The 26826-nt window shown below is 40.9% G+C and overlaps 1 protein-coding gene across 1 annotated transcript in view; it reads right to left on the reverse strand.

Moving 5' to 3' along the window:
* Positions 1-2963: 2963 nt before the first annotated feature.
* The window catches only part of stag2b (stromal antigen 2b), a 40651-nt gene continuing 16788 nt past the window's right edge, over positions 2964-26826 (reverse strand). Inside the window, exons 19-34 of the mRNA XM_038295999.1 lie at positions 25599-25802; positions 24204-24274; positions 24020-24107; positions 22126-22206; positions 21946-22038; positions 21680-21854; positions 21450-21589; positions 21256-21357; positions 21023-21171; positions 15663-15791; positions 13450-13676; positions 13124-13352; positions 9368-9475; positions 9168-9294; positions 7323-7400; positions 2964-4763 (exon numbers count right to left, since the gene is read on the reverse strand). Coding sequence (XP_038151927.1) covers positions 4740-4763; positions 7323-7400; positions 9168-9294; positions 9368-9475; positions 13124-13352; positions 13450-13676; positions 15663-15791; positions 21023-21171; positions 21256-21357; positions 21450-21589; positions 21680-21854; positions 21946-22038; positions 22126-22206; positions 24020-24107; positions 24204-24274; positions 25599-25802 — 2025 coding nt within the window. The 3' untranslated portion in view covers positions 2964-4739. The remainder of the gene's footprint in view (positions 4764-7322; positions 7401-9167; positions 9295-9367; positions 9476-13123; positions 13353-13449; positions 13677-15662; positions 15792-21022; positions 21172-21255; positions 21358-21449; positions 21590-21679; positions 21855-21945; positions 22039-22125; positions 22207-24019; positions 24108-24203; positions 24275-25598; positions 25803-26826) is intronic.

The raw sequence follows: 26826 nt of genomic DNA on the forward strand, positions 1-26826 counted from the left end.
GATGGAACTACATTTAAAAAGGAACAAGGATCTTCTTGAAATGAAGGGAAGTTATAGTGAAAGTTTGTCCTAAAGGGAATTTGTTACGTTCCACCGCTGACTCTTACCTCTAATTCTACTACAGCCTTCTTGTGTATTAAACTTATAGACAGCTGTAGAAAAATCTATTTAAGTAAAATATGCATTATTAAACATATTAAAAACTTTTTTTAAATGAAAAACAAAGAGAGACGTCCTCTGTTACCTTTACATAGTTTTAATGGTATCTATGCTGATGAAGATTCTCAGTCATCCAGGTCATTCCGTAAAAGTAAAAAAAAATATCCACTGGACTTGGTTTTCAAGATTTGAAGATGTTTCTCCACCTCTCCAGGAAGCTTTCCATTGTTCGCCTGTATTTCAGGCTAACAATGGAACCAAACGACCCATTCATCGGTTTCTATTTGCATGTTTCCAAGCGATACAAGGCCTTGTCTATATAAAGACTCAAACTCACTGCGGATCCAGACATTAGAATTGAGAAAGCTTCCTGGAGAGGTGGAGAAACGTCTTCAAATCTTGGAACTTTAAAAAAAAACTTTTACGGAATTTTATGGTATCAAGAATTGTAGCCTTTTGCAGCCTCCATGTCATAATAAATAATACCACTTATACTTCAGCAATAGTATCAATGTGTTACTTTATTGTATCTCTTATTCTATATCCGTTGGTTGTGCTGTTCTTTTTACATCTCTTTGCAGCTGATGAAGCAGAATGAATTTCTGTTTTTTCTTTCCTGTTCTACTTACATTTCAGCGTCCATATAATCTGTAAAACTCCCTGCATGAATTATAATAAAGTTATTTCTATGCATAAATCAAGCGGAACACTATGGCGATAGCAGTACTGCTCCTCTTGTGAATGTAAAATCTGTTGGGATCTTTTTGGCATCAAAACTATTATTCTTATTGCTGCATTGCCAGACAGGATGCTGTTAAAAAAAAAGAAAAAGAAATGTAGCCTTTTGAACATTTCTTCTTCCCATCTTTTGAGTTAAATTCTGGGATCCATCAGTGATCAGTTTCCTTTGACTCGCCTCTGGTTGTGGAGAACTAAACGTACCTTTTAGGGTTTCAGGCCAGTTGAGCTTCCTGTTTAGCACGAGGTTTAACCAGAGCTGGAAGGTAACAAAGTACTTGTTCTAAAGTTAACTTTCACTTCCCTCCATTTCCAAGAAGCTCCTTGTTCCTTTTTAAATGTAGTTCCATCATGGCGGATAGCAGCTTTAGGACGGAATCTGGACGCCACTGATTTAGAGATTTGATGAGAAACTCAGATCAGATATTAGTAGTTTATTGTTTTATTAAGGCGTTAGTTGTTGCCATGGTGCCAAGTCGTTCATCAGGATGACTTTGATCAGTTATAGTTTCTCTATTCCAGTGAAAGAATGACGAAAATCAAGACTCCTGTTTTCTTTTTGGTTTGTTTTTAAATAAGAATAAAAAATGGTCGTCTTTAATTTCTTTTCAGGTATTTTTATGCCATAAAAACTTCCTTTTAGGTGGTGTAGAATCTAGAGCAGGTGGTTCTACGCATCAATACATCAAGTGGTTTCTGAAAGTTGCAGGTTCTTTAAAATTACTCTGAAAATTCACAGAAATATACTGATACTAGAACATTTAAGTATTTTTCAATACTTAAGTACTATTATATCCATTTACTTTCAAATATTGAAGTATTTTCAAATGTGAGTACCTTAATACTGAAACTTAAGTACTAACTTTTTCCTATAGTCAAGATTCGACAATGAGAATGAATACTTTCTCTAAAGCACTACTGTTGAGTACTTTGTCCACTGAGATTAACTTTAGAGTTCAGACGATGCAAAGTGATCTCTGCTAACTAATAAGATCAGACAGAATAAAAGGAGAAACATCTAATATGATGATTCAACATTTCACTGCATTTCTGCTTTCCTTCCAATTTTAGATCAAAGTTTGTTCTTCTGTATGTTTGCAATAATCCAGACGCACTAAAACCAGCATTTAGATGGTTTTAGTGCTGAGAGTCTCCTGCTATATTCGTCACTACTGTTGGTTTTTATTCCTCCATTATATGACTCCCAGTCAGTTAGTTTATAAACCTAAATTTGTTAACAAGGCTTATTAACTTTTTTACTTTACAATTAGCTTTTTACCTTTTTTTCCAACTTAATTTACAGTAGGTAATCTATCATTCAAGGGCTAATCTAATTGGTGAAATGCCAAAATAAGATTAACAACCATGTAGCAGCATCTTTGCAGAATGGCTGGATATAGATCTTGTGCTTCTAGACCTCACTGAGGGACGGGGGAACTCCATTTGTAAGGGGTATGCAAGGGATCAGAAATGCTAACTTGCGCTATAAATGCCTTTTCTGTTCATTATGTTTCCGATGAAATGCATCTATGCTTCTTTTTCTATGTCTGCTTCTGTCTCCTTGAACCCCAGTGGGCCTCAGCAGATGGCCGCTCACACTGAGCCTGGTTCTGCTGGAGGTTTCTTCCTCTTCAAAGGGAGTTTTTCCTCTCCACTGTCGCTACAAGCATGCTTAGTGTGAGGGATTGCTGAAGAGTCAATGAGTCGATGCAATCAGCTGGTTTTCCTTAGATAGAAAACTTTCAATCAATCTCTCTGGATGATCTGGATCTATAAAGTGACCTGAGATGACATGATGTGAATTGGAGCTATAGAAATAAACTGAATGGAATTGTAGATTTTTAATTAGATGTTTCCTATTTGTTAGTAAAAACAGCTTAGTTAAAGGTGTGGAGCCTTTATTATGAACACAACTATATTTCTGACTTTTATTGACTTAAAATAATCCAGATATTCTAAATTGGGAGTTTGTTAGGAATCCCACTGAAAGCAGCCAAAGTTCCAACCAGTGGAACCAGCAGCAGACTGGGAAAAACAACAAAAAAAGGAAAAATGTACCACAGAAGAAATGTGTTGATTTTTATTTCAAAAGTTACTGTCTCCAGACAAGTACAAATCAGAAAACAGAGTGACTGAAAAGATGAGGGAGATAATGGACAATAACTCAAGAGTGCAGGAGAATAAAACAGAAATGTCCAAAAGCAAGGAGAGAAATGACGTTTTATATATATACACATGATCTAATAAGGATTTATACCGATGTAGTGGTAAGTAACAAACAATAAACAGTACTTTTTTTTTTTTTCCTTAAAAGAATTTTTGTTTACTTACATAAAATAATTAGGCAAAAAACACATATAGGCTGTTTATCTACTTTATCACATTACATCCGACCACCTCATATTTCATGTTCTAAGAGCCAATTATCCACCTCGGACATGGAAGATTACTGTGAGAGAGGGCGACCTCCACGAGCATGTTGTTAAGGCTTAAGCATGGAATGACTACAAAATAAAAGACCTCAGTAGACAAAACATTTCAGGAAACTTGTGACACGTCAAAAGCCGAGCTTTTCGTCTAGCTGCCACGGCGCTGCTGAATAACGTGGGACTTCAGTACTGTCTGAGTGACTAACCTTACAGGCTTTCAAACATTTGGAAATCTAAAAGCTTTTTTTTTTTATTCTTTTTTATGTTGTTTTATTAGTGACAGGAGTTTTCAATGCCGAGAAAAAATTCTTAAAGCTGAATTTCACAAGTTCTTTTTCATTAGTTATATCCAAACTAATTTACACGTAGGAAAAAAGGTAGAAATTCAAAGACGGTATCAAGACAAAGAAGAGAAAAAAATAAGAATAGGAACTTAAAAATACAAATTTAAAAATCTTCCTTGATGCATGGCTGCACATGCTTTCATTTTTTTTTTTAAGTTTTACTTATACATTTCTCAAACTTTCTGACTTAAGATTGAAAAAAAAAAAAAAAAAAGAAAAGCACATATATAAAAATCAGCACCGATTCATATATAACTTTTATTTAAATCGCAGATATTTTTAACATTATGCTGTGGGAATTTGGGGAGGAAAGGGGAGTTTTGTTGAATAAACCTTAAATGCTGGAGAAGATGCGTCGTTTCCAAACCTCTGATTGTTCATTAGGGAGTAACATGAGCCGGACTTCACAGCATAACGGGATCTAGAGCCATTCTAGGCGACGTTTTAACCACCAGTGGTTATCAGGACCTCCACTCAGAGCCAACAGGGAGAAAAAAACCCAAAGCCAATAGAGGAGAACAAACTTATTAACAAAAACAGGGGAGGAAAAAAAAAAAGCACAAAAAGAAAGACCTCCATCCACTTGGCTAACACAGTACAAGCAAGCTACTACAGTCTGTTTATAAATTACTACTTCACACCTGGTAACTTACTACAATTGTAAAAAGGGTTAGACATAAAAAAAAAAGGTTTCTTAAGTTAAAACACACCAATTCATCCCCATGTTTTTTAAAAAAGAAGGAAGAAGAAGAAAAGCTATAGATTTTTCTTCCGATGCGTCTAATAGGTTTTGGAAGTGGCCTGTTTATGCTAGCTTGGAACAGGAAGAGCTCACCCAACATTAGAAAAGTAAAGTTTTTCTGAAACAAAGTCCTCTCTGAGCAAGCAACACTGAGTGTGGGTTGTCATTGGTCCACGTGGAGTACAAGCCAGAATGTGTGTTTTTTTTTTTCTTGTTTTATTTTTATTTTCTTACAGAAAACATTTCTGTTTTTGCATCTAATAATTCTCTTTAAATACAAAGCGCCTCTTCTGCAATCCCAGCCTCGGAAATCCTCTGGAGTTTAGCTTAAAACATGGACACTCCGAGGACCTAGGAGAAACAAACACACAGTTACTCTCTTTCCACTTTAACTATCAAACTATTTATCAAACTATAAAGTGGAAATACTTTGTTTGAACTTGTATGACAGAAAGGCACTGAGGAATATTTTTCAGGTGGAATCACTATTTTAAATGTCACCATGTCTGATTTATTGGTGATTAAACAAAGAATTTTTTAGCCTTGCCAAATTTTTTTTCCAAAATAAACATTGCAAAGCCCATTAGAAACTCTGGATGAACCTCAGACTTTATAGAGTTGAAGCATGTTTGTTCCACAAAGGTTTTAGTGAGCAGGGTGCTAGGAGGAAATGGGATTAGGGCTCAATGCCAAACGTACAAAAGTGCATTTTTCCGCTCATAAAAGGGAATCTGATCAGACAAATATACTGATTTCCATTATTGGAGACCTTCTGCATGAAGCAAAGCCTTTGCTCCTCAGATTTAGTCGTTGGTTCATTGAAATTTACCAATAATTTCACCAAACTGAACAGAAAATAAGAATAACAGAGCAGCTAATGTAACGCATGCCGGTTACCAGGGATGCACGATATTGGGATTTTGGCCGATATCCGATATTTTAAAACTCATGTAGCCGATAACCGATATCGATACCGATGTTAAAGCTGGACAAAAATAAGTAGTCATTGAAAATAGCAGTTTTGTTATATATTTCTGACACTTTGAAAAATAATATACTCAAATATATTTTCATATGCTGATATCAAATTGATTTTTAAAAACGCAGTATCGATCTATTTTACTTTCAAAATCTGGTGAAATTTCATCGTTTTGTTACAAACTCTCGTGATATTTTGCAAATTCTTGTGAGATTTTGTTAGTAAAATAGATCGATACCGCGTCAATATATCAACATATAAAAATATGGCATCATTTCGTAAATTTTTCGGGGGATTTCGTAGCATAACGATGACATATAGCAATATTTCATTAGTAAAAGAGATTGATATGGTGTTTTTAAATGGCAATATATCAGCATATGAAGATATTGGGATATTTTAATGGATCAATATTTTTTCCCTCGTCTTTAGAAGTTTTTAAGTCTGTAAAAAATAAGTTTTTGAGGAAGAAGAAGAAGTAGTTTTTTTTTTTTTTTTTTTTTAGACTTTAGAAACTCAGAAGCTGATCAAATATCGGGTTAAATATCGGTGGGGTGGCCGATGTCCGATATTCAGTTTTAAGGCCGATACCGATAGGGGGCCGATTATATCGTGCATCCCTACCGGTTACATCACCTGAAACGGTCGCACAATGACCTCTGACCCCTTGTTGGAAAAGTCTGAACCTATAGTTTCCAATGATGGCGGCCATTAGGGGGCGGGGCTAAATATGAATACCTGATGTTGCATTTATCCTGCAGAGTCAGACATGTCAGGTGGAATTTTAAATCTTCTTTGTTACACGGCTATAAAACCGTTTGAAAGGCGTGTGGATGAAACACCATGTGAGTGTTTTGCCCATTTCTATAAATAGATAAACATGAGCAGGTGTCGGTACGGTCCTGTGCCGGAGCCGCCGGGCTGAAGAGCGAAGCTACTAAACGCTGCGGCAGATCATTTACTTTGCCTGCTTAGTTTTTGTTTTCAGTTTTTGCAGCGTTTCTCTCCAGTCGCAGGTTACATATCGGATTGTGATGCAGACTTCTTGTTATGCTGCTCTGTTAACATAAAACCTCAAGTTTGTGGTTTTAATGAAGAAAGTGAAAAGGCACAAATATCAAACCTTTTGACTCGTTTAGGAGTCAGAGGAGCAGTAACCTACACTGACAAGAGTTTCCAGGGTTAAATTCTTCTCTGACTTTTTGGTTTGAGGCTCAAATGACAGAAAAAGTCCTGACTTCAGCGGACAGATGCCGCAAAGCTTCCATGGCTGCAGAAACTTGGTCACAGTTACTGTTTGCTTCTCTTTGTTCCCCTCTAAACTGATTGCATTCATCTTCTGTTTCTCCTTGCAGCCACTGCTGATGGGAACAGTTAAGCCAGTGGGAAACTTTCTAAAAAGCATGCAGTTCTACAAAGTTAGTTTGTTTTGTTAAATGGGAGCATTTTAGAAAGATATGCTGGTGAAGAAAACCAGCTTTCTGCTTTGATTTTCCTCAGTTTTTCTGATTGTTTCAAAGCTGACCTGAGACGTTTGCACGCTGCGTTACAGAGGCGACGCTGTACAGAAAATTCTATAACGTCCTCGGGGCGTCTTCTGCCGCTGACGAGCTGGAACAGGAATGTCAGGACAGGTCCTGCAGTCTGAGGGTTGTTTACGCTGACATTAATCACGGCTCTGGGAGCCCCAATAATGTTGCACTTGGCTACAAACCGGTCAGCTGAGCCGTTCTGAAGGATTCGCAGGGCGTCGCTCGGCACCAGGACGGGGGCCAAAAAACACGAAATCACTTGTTGAACATCAGCCAATCAGATTTCCTAATCTGCAACCCACTGATTCCAGCTGCGTCACCTCACTTAATAACAACACTGGGATTTGTTTGTTAAATAATCCAGGGGGGGGAATGAATGCAGAGCAAAGAGCTCCTTACCGATTCGTCCATAATTGAAGCAGGGTCAAAGTAGTCCGGCTTGAGCTCAGACCTCTCGCGGCGATTCTTAGACGGCGGCTGAAAGAGAAAAAAAAAAAACAACAAAAAAGGCTGTTTTTAGAAAGGAAAGTCCAGAAAACTTCTGCTTCAGCCATCCTGTCTGAAAGGAAAACGGATTCAGCATCGATTTAGACGATATCTGGGAAAAAAAACTCCATCCAGCATAAATATTTATCCAGGACCTGGATGTGGTTTCATGGCGAGCATTCGGTGGTACGGCTATCAGCAGCCTGATCCATCTGCTGCTACTGCAAACACGCTACACAGACGATCCCTCATCTACAAGCTTTTACTGACGAGCAGAGGAGCCGGTGTGCACTGTATAAAATAACAGCTGTTTAAAAATACACTGGGAAAAAATAAGAGTTCAAATAATTAATAGGATTAATAAATCCTTAAATTAGTAGACGATTATTTCAATCGATTAATCTTTAACTGGAGTATAGAGACTGTAAAACCTGCCTTTAGCTGGCAGAGCGACACACTTAGAGCAGGAATTATACCAAGATTGTAAACATTTTGCATTTAAGATAAAAAAATAAAATGTTTTTTTTTGTGGAAAAGTTTTAGTTTCAGCTGGTTTAATTTAATAAAAAGTCTTCTTTGACCCTTTAAAGCCCGATCCAAGAATAAAACAAAACAGAAAATTACTTTTTTGCACTTTTAACAAAATATGTAAAAAGAAAAAACAGAAATTCATTTTTGATATTAATAATTTATTACTATGTGATAAGTCAAGATTATTTTTTGTGTAGTCTTCTACTGGCTATTATCAGGTATATCTGATTGTGTACAATAGGATTTTGAGGAAAGTTTTTACCATTAAATTATGCAACAGGTGTCAGACGCAAAACATTTCAGAAACCGTATGGATCAAATACGATACATTTGGCATTACATGGTTAAAGAATATTTAGTTATCTGATTATTAATCAACTAATTGAAAAAAAAAATGTGCAAAATAATCATTAGTTTCAGCCCTAGAAAAAAATACTTCTTTTTATGAAAGAAAGAGAAGCTTTAAAAATGACACATATTGTTATTTAGGTTGAATTTAAGCCATTGTTTTACTTTTTAAAAAGGAGCTGCAGATCACTGACCTGCCTGACCAGCAGGTGGCAGTAAAGAGAAGAAAATGTTCAGGATGCTAAAAACAACTAAAGTTTGTTGGTCTTTAAGATTTTGTTGGTATTAAATTTAGGGTTAAAATTAACAGAGTGAGAAAAAATGAAAATGGAGAAATAAAAATAAACATTCTCCAAAATCTCTGCTTCCTAAATTTACACAAACTGAGCTTCTAAAATATTTGTTTAGGAAAACCAGCGATTAAGCAAAAGAGAACAGCTTGATGCAGGAATGTTCCTAAATAAATAATGCTTTCTTCCAGTTACGTAATAAAGCCCCCAAAGAAAAACTGGATCATCAAAACTAAACGGTCCATTTCTGCATCCCAGCAGGGGTCCAGATGAGGGAGAGAAACGGAGGTAAAGTGGTGAGAGACGCACCGATCAGAAGCAACCTGCTGTTATCAGCTGCTGCAAAACTATGATGCAACAAGATGGAAAGACTGAACTCCAGATATTTTACAGCCAGCAGCGGTTATTTAAGATTATAGCAGCAGAGGGAACGCCTCACTGTCTGTGTTGGAGAAGTCGAAGGATATGAAGCAAAAAAATAATCGATAATCAAGCAGCAAAGTCTCACCATGTGAAGATTCCTGTGATAAAGTATAAACAAATAAAACCGGTCCTGACGCCACGCGGCGTTTCTTTCCATGAATCTTACCAGATCAATGTCCATGGTGTCAAAGTCCATGCCTTCATTGAGGTCGTCCATCCGACCCTCCGACGACATCATCACATCCTCCACGATCGGCTCCTCGTCTTCCTCCATGAGCCCGGTGCCCCGACGACTGCGGGAAGCAAAAGCACGGAGGTTAGCGGGCTGAAGCGGCGTCTCGGCGGGCGGCCGTGTTTCTGTCTTACATAGCGTGCTGCAGATTGGTCCTGAGCTTCACGTAGTTCATGGCTCTTTCCTGCTGCTGGCGCGCCTCTTCCTGCTGCCTCTGAGCCAACATCCACGTCACCTGGGAACTAGAAACAACATCTCCATGTGAGCAAAGTTTTAAACTGGAGACTAAAAACATCAGACAGCTTCATTTCCCTTTGGCCCAGCGCCTGTGCAGAGTGGAGGTGAATAAATCAAGCAGTTAGCCACTCTCCCAGCAGAGCTAACACTTGGCAAGCTGCGGAGTTCAAACATTTTACAACAGTTTTGCCCTCAAAATTAAAAGCAAGCAAATGGAAAATTACTGTGAAGCTTCATTAATGCATCCTGGCTCAAGCCCGTTAGAACCAGAGAGGAAGAGAACTGCTGGTCTGGATCGCGGCCCTGGACAGCAGCCTGGATGTATTAATAATAAAAACTTACGGTTGTTTTTCCTAATCCTTTTAAAAGCCTCTTTTCAGATAAAACGTGACGTTTGAGGCTTTTTTGTTACAGAAGCGAAGGGGTCTACTGTTAGAACTAGAATCAGCAGCGGATATGAGAGCCCCTTCAGCTCCAGGCTGCATCCCTCTCAATAAGCCCCGCCCCCCCCTGCAGGCTGTTATCCGCCGTCAGCTCAGCGTCGTCCTCTTAGATCGACAGAGTGAGTGACAGCTTCAAACCGAGCAAACCGGGATGATTTGTCTGCCGTTTGTCTCTGATGTTTGCTGTAGAGCAAAAGGGAAGTCAAAAGATTTCCACCAGATTCTTATTCATAAGAAATCCAAAAATATAAATAAAATAAGGGACAGAAATTCATGAATAAAACCTCAGTGCAATGCATTCTATTCAGAACTGGGACATTTTTCCTTTTTCTAAGCCTGAAGCGTAGAAACTGAGCTGATGCTTTCTGCACGCCTGGTTTGCAGCCGTATTGGAAGCTGAGCGCGATTCGGACCATTGACAGTTTATACAGGAATGAGTGACTATTTTAATGCTCTTTAATGCTATTAGAAATCATTTTAATGCCATCAACAAGTACCCATGACTCACACGCATTATATATATATAAAAACACGGCAAAATCCTTCATCTTTACCGTCGACAGGCTGCAGCAAAGTCCTGAATTCCTCATTTTCCAGCCTTTTTGTTGAAATTAGGATTTTCCCGTTCTCTAGATTTTTTTCCACCTCAAGCTTTACGATCAACCAGAAGAAGTTCTGCGCATATATATCGAGATATATCAGACAAAACTGTTTTTTATAAACTTTAGTTTTTTTCTTGAAATAAAACAGTTTAAATGTCACAATATTAATTTTAGTGCCAATTCAGGCCTTTATGTAAAAAATTGTAATTAAATGACTTTTAAAGATCTGCTGAAACCCTGATTTAGATGATTATTGACAATAAACAACAGAGTTTCTGATCCACGCCTTAAAGCCTTCACGAATCCCTCTAAAGACTTACTAAACCTACAATGGTGAGGAGATGGTGCACAGGGGTGTGGAAGACAACTTTGTTACCTGGTGTGAGCAGAACCAATGAGGCAAAAACCAAGAAGCTGCTGGTGGATCTGAGGAGGAGTGAGACCTCACTAGCTACGTTTACATGCGCAAAATTTCCCCGATCCGATCCAAACCTTGGTTGATCGGAAATTCAAAATCTCCGTTTACATGGACACTAAATGAAATGATCCGATCATGACGTGTGTATACATGTACCAAGCGTTGGATCAGATTAAATCTTTTAAGCATGCGCAGAACTTCCTGCCAAACTTGGCAGTTCTGTCTGCGTCTGGTTTTTGGGATGCCTGACAAACGATGCGCTCGGAGCGAGCGGAAAGAAAAACGGAGAGAGGAGGAAAAAAGCGCTTGGCAGCGAAATGTCCGAGAGAAAATGTAGAGAATGAGAGATTGAACCGGCGTGGGAGAGCGAGTGGGCTGTGGAGAGAGAAAAGAGGAAGAGGAGGAGGATAAATCCCTGCTTCCTGCAGCTTTAAATGAACTTGAGTGTATTAGTCGGCGTTCCTAGACTCCTCCCGCCATGTTGTTCACAGCGAGAGCGAGAGCGACCGGTGGTTTCCTGTTGTTGACAAGGCGGAAAAACGTCACGCTGACGTCGCACACATGCGCAGTGAAGATTATTTTACTCTTAAGATCCGAATGGGTGTTTACATGGACGCCAATCAGAATGGCGATCGGCAAAAACCACCTCTCTCTTTCGGAATTAAATTTAGATCCGATCGGACCGAATCGGATTAGAATCTTCAGTCTGACATGTTTACATGAAACATTTTTGATCTGATCAGGCCTTCAATCCGATTAGTTGTGTCCATGTAAACGTAGCTATAGACCCATGTTGACCCAACAGTCAACAGATTACTATCTGTTGACTGTTGGGTCAACATGAACCCTCTAGACCTGGAGTCTTCAATGTTTTCCAGGCCAAGGACCCCAAACTGATGGCTAGATGGAGCGGGGACCCCCTAATTTATATATTGCCTGAAATAAGTGTTTTATCAAACTGCTCCTATAGTCACTCTATTACAGATGGAGTAATGTAACTAAAGTAATCCCTCCCTGGGATTATTAAAGTATTTCTGATTCCTGGTTGATGGGACAGGTGTTGTGAATGAAACGGTGCCCAGCTTGAAAGAGCTCCTGTGTGTCTCTGAATGTCTGCATCCCCCTGTTGAAGACCTCTGCTGTAGAGGATTATAAATACTTAGGGGTGCAGTTGGACAATAAACTGGACCTGACTAAAAACACTACTGTCCTCTACAGGACGGGACAGAGCTGTCTCTAGGTGGCTGAGGTCCTTTAACATCCGCTGGACAATGCGGCAGATGTTTTATGAGTCTTTGTGGCCAGTCTGTCAGACTGAAGGTGAAGGACACCGACTGACCAGTCAGGATGTCGGAGAGGAGCTGGACTCTCTGACAGCAGAATGCTGGTCAGGATAAAATCCATCCTGGACAATTCTGCTCATCGTCATGACGCTGGTGAAGATTCAGTCATCCAGGTCAGGGTCATTCCAAAAAAAGTTAAAAACAATCCACTGGACTTTGTTTCCAAGTTTGAAGACGTTTCTCTTCCATCCAGGAAACTTTTTCAATTCAAAATGTCAGAAATAGTGTTTAGTTCCAGGCTTTATAGAGTGGAAATGAAAATTAAACCGGAAGAACGGATCCACCCCTTTGAATGTTGAGTTCTTCATCGATACCCGTCTATGTCTCTGAAAGAGGGTCATTAGAGGGAATTGCTGGCCTGACCATACAGCGATAGAGTTGATTCCTTCCCGCTATCATCGAAACCCCCACCCCCACAGAGGGGACCGAAACACCTCGCCAATTCAGCCAGGCCAACTATTCCCTCTAACCACCCTCTTTCAGAGACATAGACAGGTATGGGGCATTGCAGGCTAACAAATACTAAAATAATTTCAGAGCTGTATGATGATACTGTGATGTTTTTCTAGAGGTGTTTTTATACCGTCAGAATCTCATATTAGCCTAGATGTGCAGTAGGGAAGAAGTAGAGGAAAACACACAAGGATGGAAAAGACACAGAGAGGAAGGATTAAAGCTGACAGAGAAAAAGAGACACAATGGAACAAATTAGGAGAGAGCGTCATGGATTAAGAAAGCACAAAGGATTAGGTGGGATATGAGGGAAACTCTGCAAAGTGTTCTCTAGAAAAGGCCTAAATGATGGAAAAAGAATCAAGCAACTGAAAAGATGAGCTCTCCTCCATACTTGTAGTCCATGGGTGTCTGGTGGTGCTGAGGCGTCTGCGGATGATGCTGTTGGTGCGCGTGAGGGTGGGGCGGCGGCTGCTGCTCATGAGGAAGAGCGTAGACCCCCATGAAGCTGTCATCACGACCCCTCTTAGGGTCCCGCATGGCAGTGGAGGTGAGATGAGGGGACGGCATCATGACGGGGGTCTGAATGCTCTGCTGCCAGACCTCGCCGCTGCTGCTCTCCTCTGGAACCACCGAGGCGGAGGGATACGTTTGTTAGCAGGGGAGAAAAAAAAAATCTCTGCGTCTTCAAACCAAATCAACATTTTACTGAACACAAACCTTCCGGAAGTTTCCTCTTCACTGCCGACGTTCCGGCTGTAACCGCAGGCGGCTTCGCTTTCTTGGAGCGGACCGAGGAGCCTCGGCTGGAGTAGCCACTCATCACAGACATGGTGTCGTCATCGCCGCCCGCCTGCAGCGAGTTCCTGTAGGAAATGAGCGGCAGCCAGCAGTCCTCACGCTGCAGAGCCATCTGGAACGTCATGAAGCGCTCCAGGTACATGTGGCTGGTGAGAACAGGGAAGACATGTTGATGGCACCGAACAGAAAACCCTTAAGCTTCGTTCAGACAGGAAGCAGCAGAGGCAGCAGGTTTACATGCAGTCAATGGTTGGCGCGCATCAAGGCGCAGCAGGAGCAGCAACTCTTGAGCTTCTGACGCGCTTCAGAATCAGCAGCTGCTGAATCTGGAAACATTGAACTTTATCTGCTGGACGCCACATCAACCAATCAGAGAAGCTGATCTGGGAGCTGGCAGGGAGTCAGACACAGCACTGCTGATGCAGAGCGCTATGATCACTCCTCTGATCATAGCGGGCCTGAGGCAGCTGCTGCTGGGGATTTCCAGTGACAGCGCAGCGCCGGTATGTGGGGGTCTGAGCAGCTCCCACAGAGAAATAATCTTTGAAGGCAGGATGGTAATCTGGATGAACTGACTGCACAGACCATGTTTTCAGGAGGACTTTCTCACTTCAACATAGATTCTAACTACTTTCTACCCACTGATTACAGCTAATATAGCCGCCATTGTTCCATGTAAAGAAAGGATAGAGTAGCTCCGCCCACCGTGCATCAGACCCACTTTTTTTTTTTTTTTTTTTTACAGTATCCTGTCTGGCAATGTGGCAATAAGAATAATTGTCTTGATGCCAAAAGGAGCCCAACAGATTTTACTTTCACAAGTGTAGCGGTATCGCAATTGCCATACTGCTCCACTTGTTTCATGTATATAAATTGCTTTATTATAATTATGCAGGGAGTTTTACAGTTCATATGGACACTGCAATGTAAGTAGAGCAGAAAAACAGAAGAAGAAGAAGGAAAAAGAAAAAAACAGGACAAAAGATGAAAGAAAGAGGAGATAGGAGGGAGACAATGACAAAACATTTTCAGTCTGCTTCAACACCTGTAATGAGATGGAAAAAAAAAAAAAAAAAAAAAAAAAAAAAAAGAACAGCACAACCAAAAAACATGGTACGAGATATACAATAAAGCAAACACCTTGAAACTATCGCTAACGTAATATTATTAAGTCTGACATGTACTCTGTGTTACCTGAAGATATGAATGTGGGGTTTCTGTTTGGAAGTGAATCTCTGAGTACCTGGAGCCTAGCACCTGTAGTTGTTTGTGAGGGTGAACTTGTGCATGTAAAGTTTTAACCATAGAAAAAATGCTCAATAGTGGTTGTGGAGAGCCGGAGAGGCACACCCCCCAGAGCACTGAGTCCAGCGCCGGGAGACCCAAAGCCCCAGGCGCCCAAGGGGACCCCAGAAGCGAAGGCACCAAGGCGGGGCCAGCCCCGGAAATCAGACCCCACCAAGGCAGGAGGAGAGACAGCCACGAAGAAGCCCCCCAGCCACCGCCATGCCGGCGCCCCGGGGAGCCGCGGGGACGAGTCCGCGGGCCCCGCCGGCAGCCGGCCACCCCGAAGTAGGGCCGGGCACCGAACACCAGCCCCCCCACGGCGCCGACCGAAACGCCCCAGCCCCACAGAGCACCGAAACACGCCCCGCCCCCCAGCACCAAGCCCCGGCGACCGGCCGCAAAACCCACCGCGACCGCACCACCCAGGAAAACACTCAGGCGGCCCCGCCCCCGGCCGGGGCCCATGCGCATCCGCCGCGAACCGGCCGCGAGCGCCGCGGGACCCCCCCAAAACGCCCCCCCCCGGCCAAAAGCGCAGCCCCACCCCACCAAGACCGATGCCAACAGCGCGCAACGAAACACATCGCGCACAGAATCAGCCCGAGAGCAGAAAAGCCGCCCGGCGCAAAACCGCAAGCGTCCGGCACACTCCACCCCCCCTCCAGGAGATAGACGGTGCCAGCACACCCCCCCCTTCGACAACCCTCAACCCTCAATGTCTAGATGCGAGAGGGGATGGAGGAGGCCGACCGTGGTGAGGCCCATAAAATAAAGCCAGCTGTTGTAATGCATTTCTGGGGCGTGTTACTAAACGTTCGGCGCGATGAACGCCATCAAACACTTACACGGTCCTTTTGTCCTGTCTCATCAGCTTGGAGGAGAACTCGCTGAGGATGTCCAAGAACGCCAAGTTAAGGGGAGGTCCTCCCTCCCCCTGAGGACTCGGCTCCTTAAATGCAAACTCGATCCCATCCCTGAAGGACAAACAGGAAATAAATAAAGACTTGATTAAAGAACAAAAAAGCTGCATCTACATCTACATTTAGATAAGTAAAAACTTTATAGGGTGCTCAGTCAAATACTTTGAAATTCTACATTTCTAGAAAATAGTCTTATTGGAATCCAGAGACCTTTACCTTTGGAACATTCAAAAAATATGGATATTTCGATGGCAAAATTGAAAGTCAATGTAATAAACAGAAACGCCAACTTGCCCAAATTTATTACGAAAAATAACAAAAGTGCTTCTAGAAAAAATTGATAAAAACCATTTTTTTTTTTGGTCCAACATAACCTTAGAGGCATTAATGCTAATACTGGCACTGAAAGTTTTTAGTTTATAAACCTAAATTTAATTGTTAACTTTTTAATTAGCTTTTTACCTTTTTTCTTAACTTGTTAACTTTTTTTCCTAACTTACTATAAAGTAGGTAATCTATCATTCAATGGCTCATCTAATTGGTCAAATGCCAAAATAAGATGTGCAGCCATGTAGCAGCATCTTTGCTGAATCGCTGGATATAGATCTTGTGCTTCTAGACGTCACTGAGGGACGGGGGGGTATGCGAGGGATCAGAAATGCTAACTTGCGCTATAAAGGGTTTTTCTGTTCATTTTGTTTCCGATGAAATGTATCTATGCTTCTTTTTCTATGTCTGCTTCTGTCTCCTTGAACCCCAGTGGGCCTCAGCAGATGGCCGCTCACACTGAGCCTGGTTCTGCTGGAGGTTTCTTCCTGTTCAAAGGGAGTTTTTCCTCTCCACTGTCGCTACAAGCATGCTTAGTGTGAGGGATTGCTGAAGAGTCAATGAGTCGATGCAATCAGCTGGTTTTCCTTAGATAGAAAACTTTGAATCAATCTGACTGGATGATCTGGATGAATTGTCTCTATAAAGTGACCTGAGATGACTTGATGTGAATTGGTGCTATAGAAATAAACTGAATAGAATTGATTAATAATCGGACAGGAAAAGGTTCCTTGAAGAAGATATTTTACAGAATTAAACCAGGTGGAAATAAAACTTTTCTGGCTGAGGAGTTAATCTTAAATATAAAATATTCATATATTGTTTTACAATCTCTGTATAATTCCTGCTCTAAGTGAGTCGCTCTGTAATGTTTTACAGTCTCTATACTCCTGGTAACGATTAATCAATTACTAAATTAGTGTAAAGAAATCCGACTGTTTAAGCTCAAGTTTACATACAAACTTTTTATGATTAAGTCACCACTTTTTATCTTTATTTGTTTTAAATGTAGATTAAATGGTTTATTCCACATTCTTCCTAGAAGCGATTTACATCCACCATGGATTCCAGACATTTCTAAGCATCTCAAACAAAGCAAATCTACTGAAGCCGGTTTACTTCTTGTGAACCATCTCCTTTTTATACACTTTGCTTCTAAAATGTAGTTCGCTGTAATTTTCCATTTATTGAAGCGATCTGGGCCTTTATCACTCCTTAGGATCACAGTGTTTCCACTTTATAAGACTCAGCTGTCCTATTAACTCGTAACATTTATTAGATAATGTACTGGAGCGCATTGAAATGCCAGCCGGTGTTTCTAAGAGAAACATTAATGAGTAGCAGAAGGAAAAATGTGTTGGAAGTCATCCTCTGATGGGTTGATGCAGCGTTAGGAAACATCCTGTCTCTGGAGGATATCAGCAGATTAAACACAATTGGCCAATATAGAGGCCAAGCTTTTAAATAAGCAGGTGGATAGTTGGCAATAAACAGATAAATGGATGATTGAAACACACCGATGGAGAAAAGGACGTAAAAAACCCCATCGGTACCACAATAAGACCTTAACCAGAATTAAAAAGGTTCCCAACTTTTCCACCCTACATAGGAACCAAGAGACAGAACAACAGATGCATCAGCGTATTTAGCAGCCGTGGCTTAAGATCACAAAGAAAGAGCCGCTCCTATTAGGGCTGCACGATATGAAGAAAACCTAATATCACGATATACACTCACCGGCCACTTTATTAGGTACCCCATGCTAGTAACGGGTTGGACCCCCTTTGCCTTCAGAACTGCCTCAATTCTTGGTGGCATAGATTCAACAAGGTGCTGGAAGCATTCCTCAGGGAGTTTGGTCCATATTGACATGATGGCATCACACAGTTGCTGCAGATTTGTCGGCTGCACATCCATGATGCGAATCTCCCGTTCCACCACATCCCAAAGATGCTCTATTGGATTGAGATCTGGTGACTGTGGAGGCCATTTGAGTACAGTGAACTCATTGTCATGTTCAAGAAACCAGTCTGAGATGATTCCAGCTTTATGACATGGCGCATTATCCTGCTGAAAGTAGCCATCAGAAGTTGGGTACATTGTGGTCATAAAGGGATGGACATGGTCAGCAACAATACTCAGGTAGGCTGTGGCGTTGCAACGATGCTCAATTGGTACCAAGGGGCCCAAAGAGTGCCAAGAAAATATTCCCCACACCATGACACCACCACCACCAGCCTGAACCGTTGATACAAGGCAGGATGGATCCATGCTTTCATGTTGTAGACGCCAAATTCTGACCCTACCATCCGAATGTCGCAGCAGAAATCGAGACTCATCAGACCAGGCAACGTTTTTCCAATCTTCTATTGTCCAATTTCCATGAGCTTGTGCAAATTGTAGCCTCAGTTTCCTGTTCTTAGCTGAAAGGAGTGGCACCCGGTGTGGTCTTCTGCTGCTGTAGCCCATCTGCCTCAAAGTTCCACGTACTGTGCGTTCAGAGATGCTCTTCTGCCCACCTTGGTTGTAACGGGTGGTTATTTGAGTCACTGTTGCCCTTCTATCAGCTCCAACCAGTCTGGCCATTCTCCTCTGACCTCTGGCATCAACAAGGCATTTCCGCTCACAGAACTGCCGCTCACTGGATGTTTTTTCTTTTTCGGACCATTCTCTGTAAACCCTAGAGATGGTTGTGCATGAAAATCCCAGTAGATCAGCAGTTTCTGAAATACTCAGACCAGCCCTTCTGGCACCAACAATCATGCCACGTTCAAAGTCACTCAAATCACCTTTCTTCCCCATACTGATGCTCGCTTTGAACTGCAGGAGATTGTCTTGACCATGTCTACATGCCTAAATGCACTGAGTTGCTGCCATGTGATTGGCTGCTTAGAAATTAAGTGTTAACGAGCAGTTGGACAGGTGTACCTAATAAAGTGGCCGGCGAGTGTATTTGGGCTATATCACCATACACAATATATATCACAATATGATTAAATTACATTTAAAAAAGTGCATAAAATTGTACCGATATCTTCATTAAAACTTTTGGTTTCAAATGTAATTTAATGTTAACCAGCTCAAAGGTTTTCACTAATAATTCTGCCACATGATGTCTCTGGGTGTCAGAATTAGACCTTTAACAAGATCCCAGAAACCAAACAGGAAACAAAGCAAAAACACGCAACACTAAATAAAATGCAAAAAAAAAAAAAAGAAAAAAGAAAGGGCTCTTAAGTGCATAATAAAAAAAATAAATGCAGGATGAAAAAAATGAATTAACCTAAACTTAAAAAAACAAAAGTTTAATACTGCTCTAAAATCAGAGAGTCTCCAAAACTATTAGCATCTTTACCAGCTGGGAATTTTAAAGAAGCAAGAAAAGTTATAAATTTGAGAATATTTTCAAGTTAAGAACGCTGGTAAAACCTCATAACATCACAGCGAGATTATTAGAGCAACTAATAAACATTTAAATAACGTAATAAAAAGTGTCATTTCCCTCCATCTCTTCCTGTTTCTCTCTTATGCAATCGTTTTTTCAAACGCCATCGGCTGCACGGACGATTTATTGAACGTTTTAATTGGTGAGCAGGGAGCTGCTGACCTGCAGAGTTTAAAACAATCTTCCTTTTGTAGCCGACGACTTTAGGTGGTGGAATAAATTTGTACTGCTTCCTTTTGCAGCGATGGTTTTTGGTCTCACAAATTAATGCTTTTTGTTCGTTGTCCTCGGCGTGAAATCCAGACCACTTTTTACATCACGCTTAATTTGGGGGGGAATCATAAATATCGTTATATTTTAACTATTTATTGTGTCAGCTGGATCAAATACTAACTAAATGATTAAAAAAAACAGATTGAACTGGAGGATAAATGGGTGATTTTTAGGTGATAGAATTTCAGGAATTTTAAGGTTTATATTCACTAACAGAACCACATCAGGGATGAACGATTTTACCAAAAATCTGAATTATTTTCAAACAATATTGAGATCTTTTTGCGATTTTCCTTTGCACTAAGCAGAAGTAAGTCAATGTTTTACTCCGGGGTTTCAGTTTTTTCATGATCGTGAAAGCCTGCTCTTCCAGAATGCAGTGCTGCAGGACTTTGCTGTAACATCTGGATGAAAAAGCTCCAACTTCTACTATAATGCATAGATCTAGGTGCTATAGATGCAACTCTCTGTTCCCTTCTGTGCGACAGCACTTTAATTTTTATTACTGCCACCCAAGGGAAAAATTCAGTGTCTTAATCTTGTTAAATGAATTGTGAATAAAACTGAGTTCCTCTGCAATTTCAAAAGTTAATTTTCTTAAATTGCGATTATATTGCAAATGCAATTAATTGCCCAGCGCTAACCAGATAAAGTTAAGTCTGCATTCTGATAATACTGGCCTGAACAGTGGATTGATTTATGCATTACTTCCCAAATACTGCTAATCCTCCACTTAATAATGAACAGCGTCGCCCTCTAGTGGATGGTAGAAACATTACTGAAAGAAATGCTAAGCTGACGTCAATTCAACAACTTCAAGTCTAATAAACCAGCAATCTAAGTAGTATTTGTTTACATTCCTAATGGTGAGGCTGTGTTACAAGAACAAGAGTTTATATTCTAGTTTTAAAGTTCTTTTAACTGCATCCATCATTTGAAGGTGTCTCAGTGTGAGAGGGAGGGACAGCGCTCTGAGCAGAAGCTGATATCGAGCGTTAACGTTGTTTAAATGATGACCAAGCTGCTTACAGTCTGCAAATGACTCCTTTCCCTCCGTCTAAAAACCACCTGATCATAAAATCAAGACACACATTAAAATGATTACCAATCACTTCGTAAACAGCATCTAAAGTTACATAAAATAACTTCTATAGTTCAAGCAGGGAGTAAAGGAAAAGCAGGAGGAAAGCCGATATGGAGGATTTCCCCGAGGTCGTCTAAGGACAGGATTCAGCCTTACTTGTGGAGCATGGCGATGGCGTCCCTGGTTTTCACTTGATCCAAACCGAAGGTCAGAGAGAAGCGACGGGCCAGCTCTTTGATCCCACAGAAGGAGGAGGAGGAGCGGTCGAACCCGTGACCCAGTTCTGACAGCATTTCATTGAACAGCTGGAACCAAAAGAATCACAAACATCGATATGAGGTCAGAGACAGAAAGCTGGCGGGACGGGGTCAGGCCGAAGGTTCACCGACCTGCTGCAGACTGAGGATCAGCGTCTTGGCACACTGGATCTTGTCGATTTGTCTCGTCTTACTCATGGTCTCCTTGATGATGTCACCATAATCATTGTAATACTGTGAGAAAAATAAAAATTAAAATTGAGTTTGGTTTTGGTCTGGAAATCCCCCACAGGATGGATGTTTAATTTAAAAGAACTAAAACCGACCCTCATGTACTGCTTGAAAATGTCCGCTCCAGTCCTCATTTCCACCACGCAGTAGATGATGAGCTTACAGTAGGCAGCCAGGAGGTTCCTCCTCTTGTGCAGAGCTTCGATCTTCACTGCCTCATCATCCTGCTGGCCGTCTGGAAATACAACAAAACAGAAACCGATCTCCAAACTCTCCCAGGAAGCAAAAATACGACCTAAAAATGCAGGTTTGTTTCTATTGGTACCAGTGCTGTTAGTGTCGTCGTCCTGGTCTATGAAGACGTGGTTGAGGATGAAGGAAAGCAGCTCGGACTGTAAGGAATCCTCTGGAGAATAGACCAGAGGCTCCAGATGTTCTCTGCCTCCTGAGACCATCTGATGACTGAAGATGAGCAGAAGGTCGCACAGGATGGTGAACGCCTGCGAATCGGAGGGAAAAGCAGAGTTCAATCCAGCAGCGTTCCTGCAGACATCGCCTCTTTAACCAATCGCATTCGATGAGCTGCGTCACCTGTTCCTTGACGGCCGTGTTGACGTTTGTGAGGTAGCGCTGGCACATCATACAAAACGCCCTCATCTGCTTCCGAAGATTGACCATGTCATCCTGCAGGCAGAACAGACACACCTCTTTAACATGGAGCTTCAAAGCAACCCGATTGAAGCACGGCGAATCGAAAGCTGAAGCCCTTACCTTTCTTGAACTGCCCTCGGACAACTTAGCCAGCTGCCACAGGATGACGTAGTGAGTGCACTGCAGCGAATGGATGACTATCTGCTCACCAAGGAGGCACAAAGTTAAGACAGTAAGATTCTGATTCATTCAGAACAAACAGCACCCTAAAATCTAATAGTTGCCTTATGATCACAGAAATCCACACGAAAGAAACCAGCTTAAATGCTGCGTTCACACCAGGCGCTGAAGTCGCTGGTTTAGAGCAGCAGGAGCAGCGACTCTTGAGCTTCTGATTTATCTGCTGGACGCGCCGCGTCAACCAATGAGAGAAGCTGATCTGGGAGCTGGCAGGGAGTCAGACGCAGCACTGCTGATGCAGAGCGCTATGATCACTCCTCTGAAACAGTTTATTAACGCCTAAATTAACTTAAAATGTAGAAACCTGCCAGCAGAATATGTTGGCTTTTATGAGTGAACTGACTGCACAGACCGTGTTTTCAGGAGGACTTTCTCACTTCAACATAGATTCTAACTACTTTCTACCCGCTGATCACAGCTAATATAGCAAAGCTGCTCTCTGGCATCGAACACAGAAGCATCAGACGCTTCTGGACTCACTTTACTGAACGTCTGACCTTAATGAGAAAAAGCATCAGAATTGAAGCAGCAGAAGCTTTTTTTGCTGCTCAAAGTGCGTGCGGTGCGAACGCAGCATGAGAAAGATGTTCTTGTTTTTTCCACCCTTTCGGTGAGACGATTGTTTTGAAGTGGAAACCATCTGTACCACCTTGACACACGTGTTGGATTAGAGACATCCTCTATTTTCTCAAACTAGAAAAAGATCAGACTCTCAGAGACCGGCAGAAGTGGAATGTTTATAAATCTATGGGAACCATTCCTTAAGTATTTTAAGGTTTATATCCTTTATTCCAGAGCCTACCGCTTAAAATGGACATGCTGAGCATGTATAATATGCTGACGATGTCGGTGGCTATGGCTATTTAAGCTATTTGAACATGTCTCGTATTTCACATTTGCTGTTTGATGTGTAGGTTTTTGTTTTTTTATTTGTAAGTTTGGGGGTTTATTGTTCTTACAAAAATTAAACTATACTTCAAACAAACCAGGAAAAAAAAAAAAAAAAAGAAAGACACCTTTTCATATTTTAAAAAATATCACAGCTGAGCAGCTAAAACGGAAAAAGAAAAAGAAAAAAAATGAAATACTTGAAAAACATGGTAATTTGGTGGAACTATAACTAGGCCTGAGACTAATGATTATTTTGCTAATCAATTAATCTGTCCATTTTTTTTTCGACTAATCGATAAATAATTGGATAGAAAATGTTTCCTTAAAGAAGATTCTTTACCAAGTTAAACCAGATGAATCTAGAACTTTTCCACATGAGGATTTGTGGAAAGAGAAAACTGATGGACGCATTTTTTTTTATCTTAAACGCAAAATGTTTTAAAGTTTTCAACAATCTTGGTATATTTTCTGCTCTAAGTGGGTCGATCTGTCATCTAAAGGCATATTTTAAAGCCTCTATTCTCCAGCTAACGATTAAGCTATTACTAAATGAGTCGATGATTATCTCAATAATTGATTCATCCAATTAATCGTTTCAGCCCGACGTCTAACTATAGATTTTTGTCCCTCATTAGATCTAAACCAACACATTGTTGGGTTATTAACCTGCTGATAACTGAACCTAGATCTGTCTTTGCTGAAGGAACACATCCCCACAGCATGCTGGTGCCAACACCATGTTTACTGGGGGAATGCTGTTCAGAATTTCTGATGCGTCTCTTATCTGTCTTGCTGCAGACGGACATCTTATGAAATGACCCCACAGTAAACAGACCAGAATGAATCCTCCAGGCAGCGCTAAGTGGTACGCCTGTTCCTTTACCTGTTCAGGCATATCTCCGTTCTCTATACCCGTGTTGAGTAGCTTGAAGTTGCTGGTAAACAGGTCCCACCCTGACAGGTCGTGGGCACTGCAACGATGAGGTGCATCAGAAGTTCAGTAAAAAAAATAAAACCAAAAACAGATAAAAGAATGGAGGAGGAAAGAGAAGGTGAGCAGTTCGTACTTGTGAAACGCTGTGATCCTCTTCAGAGTCGACAAAACCTGATAAGCATCATCTTCATCGGCATCCTCACCCTATAGACAGTTTGCAAAAGTGATTTTAACAGCAGACCAAAAATCCAGCCTGGAGGTTCACAGAGATCTCATTTTAAAGTCTCCCAAAGAGCTATGAGGTCAGGTTTAACCCTTTACAGGGCGCTCAGTGAAATACTTTGAAAATCTACATTCCCAGAAAATAGTGTTTATTATCTTTGTAACATTCAACAAATTTTGATATTTTGATGACAAAAATTAATGTCAATGTAATAAAAAGAAAAGCCAACTTGCCTGAATATATTAAGTAAAATAAAAGTGTTTCTACAAGAATTTCATGAAAAACACAAATTTTCTTTGGTCCAACATAACCTTAGAGGCATTAATGCTGATACTGGTACTTACATTTTTTAGTTTATAAACCTAAACATAATTGTTAGGATTAAAGGACTAATGTCTCAACACGATCTGGAAAAACTAATCCATGCGTTTATTTTTAGTCGAATTGATTACTGCAACGGTGTTTTCACAGGTCTGCCTAAAAAGTGGATCAGACAGCTGCAGCTGATCCAGAACGCTGCTGCCCGTGTCCTCACTAAGACTAAGAAAGTAGAGCACATCACCCCAGTTCTAAAGTCCTTCCACTGGCTCCCTGTATCTCAGAGAATAGACTTTAAAATCCTTCTGTTAGTCTATAAATCTCTGAATGGCTTAGCACCTAAATACATCACAGACTTGCTATCAGTGCATCAACCCTCCAGACCACTCAGGTCTTCTGGCTCCAGCCTGCTCTGCAGACCTAGAACCAGAACTAAACATGGAGAAGCAGCATTTAGTTCCTATGCTCCACTTATCTGGAACAAACTTCCAGAAAACTGTAAAAGTGCAGAAAGCCTGAGTTCCTTTAAATCAAGACTAAAAACACATTTGTTTAGGATTGCCTTCAACTGTTCTAGTTAAACAGTTAAACTAAAACATATTTTTTTTAGTCCAACTGTTTTTAATATTCTTTTTTGTTTCTGCATTATTTTTTTCCTACTTGCTTTGATTCTGTTTTATTTCCCTGTATTTTAATCATGTAAAGCACTTTGCATTGTCTTTGTAATGAATTGTGCTATACAAATAAATTTGCCTTGCCTTGCCTTCTAGACCTCACTGAGGGACGGGGGGCGAGGTATGGAAGTGATCAAAAACGCCAACTTGCCCATTAAAGGGTTTATCTTTCTGAAGAAATTGGCAGCATTGCGATCTTAGATATTCATCTTCAACAAACTTTCTGGTCTTATATCATCCTTGGTGAAGTCAAAGTTCATCCCAGCCCAAAGGAGAGGAAACCAAACCAACAGAAGGTCATTTAGGTTCCTACCTCTTGTAGAAAGTCCTCCAGTAGCCGGCTGAACTTGTCCACCAGCTCGTCCAGCAGCTGGGAGCGAGCGATGTCTACCCTGTTGAAGATGGTGAACTCCTCGTTGCAGAGGGCGTGGTACGTCTTGGAGCAGGACTCCAAAACTTCAGTGTCTGTGTGCTTCTCCACTATCTCCTTTATCTGACGCAGCAGGGCCTCCAGGTGCTGCAGGGCATCCACAAAAACCGTAAACAGATCAATATCGAAGGCTAACTGGGGGAAAAATCTATTAGCAGCGATAACAAGCAGTAAGCCGACGTGTTTGGCTCCGGGCCTGTGGAACAAGCAGGGATTATTGGACGGGTAAGATAACAGGAGCTGGCGTGTTTTCAGTGTCACTGAGCTAATATCAGACGCATTAACAAGATAATTCATCCTAGAAAACAGACCTGCCCCCAAACAAGGTTGGCTTTTATTCAAAGATCAATAATTATTCAACATTCTTCAGATGCCTTGATGATGGGCGGATCTTTTTGTTTTCTCCTTCTGTTTCCCAAACTAATGCTGCTAAACTGAACCTTTATAAGGGGGGAAAAAAACAACCACTACAGATATTCCTTCAGGCTTATTGCTAATTTATTCTTATCAAAATAATAAGTCGCAAAATATATTAATTTATAAAGACAAAATAAAGCAAATTATTGTTTTCAACTTGAACTCAAAAGCTTTTAATTATTATTTTCAGAGAATTGACTCTGGGTTGTTTTTCTAAGTGGAAACTAAGCATGAGAAATAAAAACAAATATTAGACCAATGATTTAGTGTAAACAAAAGAATACCATTTATAAACAGATCATTTTAATAAGTTAATTATTTCTAATGAAGAACATAAACCCGGTTAGTTATTTCCACCAGTAAACCACTTCAGAATCCTCACTGGTTAATCCTGGCTTCTCTTCATCGGCTTCCTGTTAAATCCAGAATAGTTTTGACTCAATAATCACACTGCTGACGTTAACATCCACACTTTAATGGTCGCCATTAACAGTTAACATGCGCTCCAGCGCTCATCACCCCACAGAATGAAGAAGAAAACACAGATCTAGCCCCGCCTCCCATTCCTTACATCTCATACATGCGCAGTATGCTACTTACAACTTAACAAATAGAGTTTAAAATCCTCCTTCTCACATATAAAGCCTTAAATGGCCAAGCTCCATCTGATATCAGAGATCTGATTGTTCCTTAT

Source organism: Cyprinodon tularosa, unplaced genomic scaffold (genome assembly GCF_016077235.1).
Source record: "Cyprinodon tularosa strain WSP-4 unplaced genomic scaffold, ASM1607723v1 ctg365, whole genome shotgun sequence".
Classification (NCBI taxonomy): domain Eukaryota; kingdom Metazoa; phylum Chordata; class Actinopteri; order Cyprinodontiformes; family Cyprinodontidae; genus Cyprinodon; species Cyprinodon tularosa.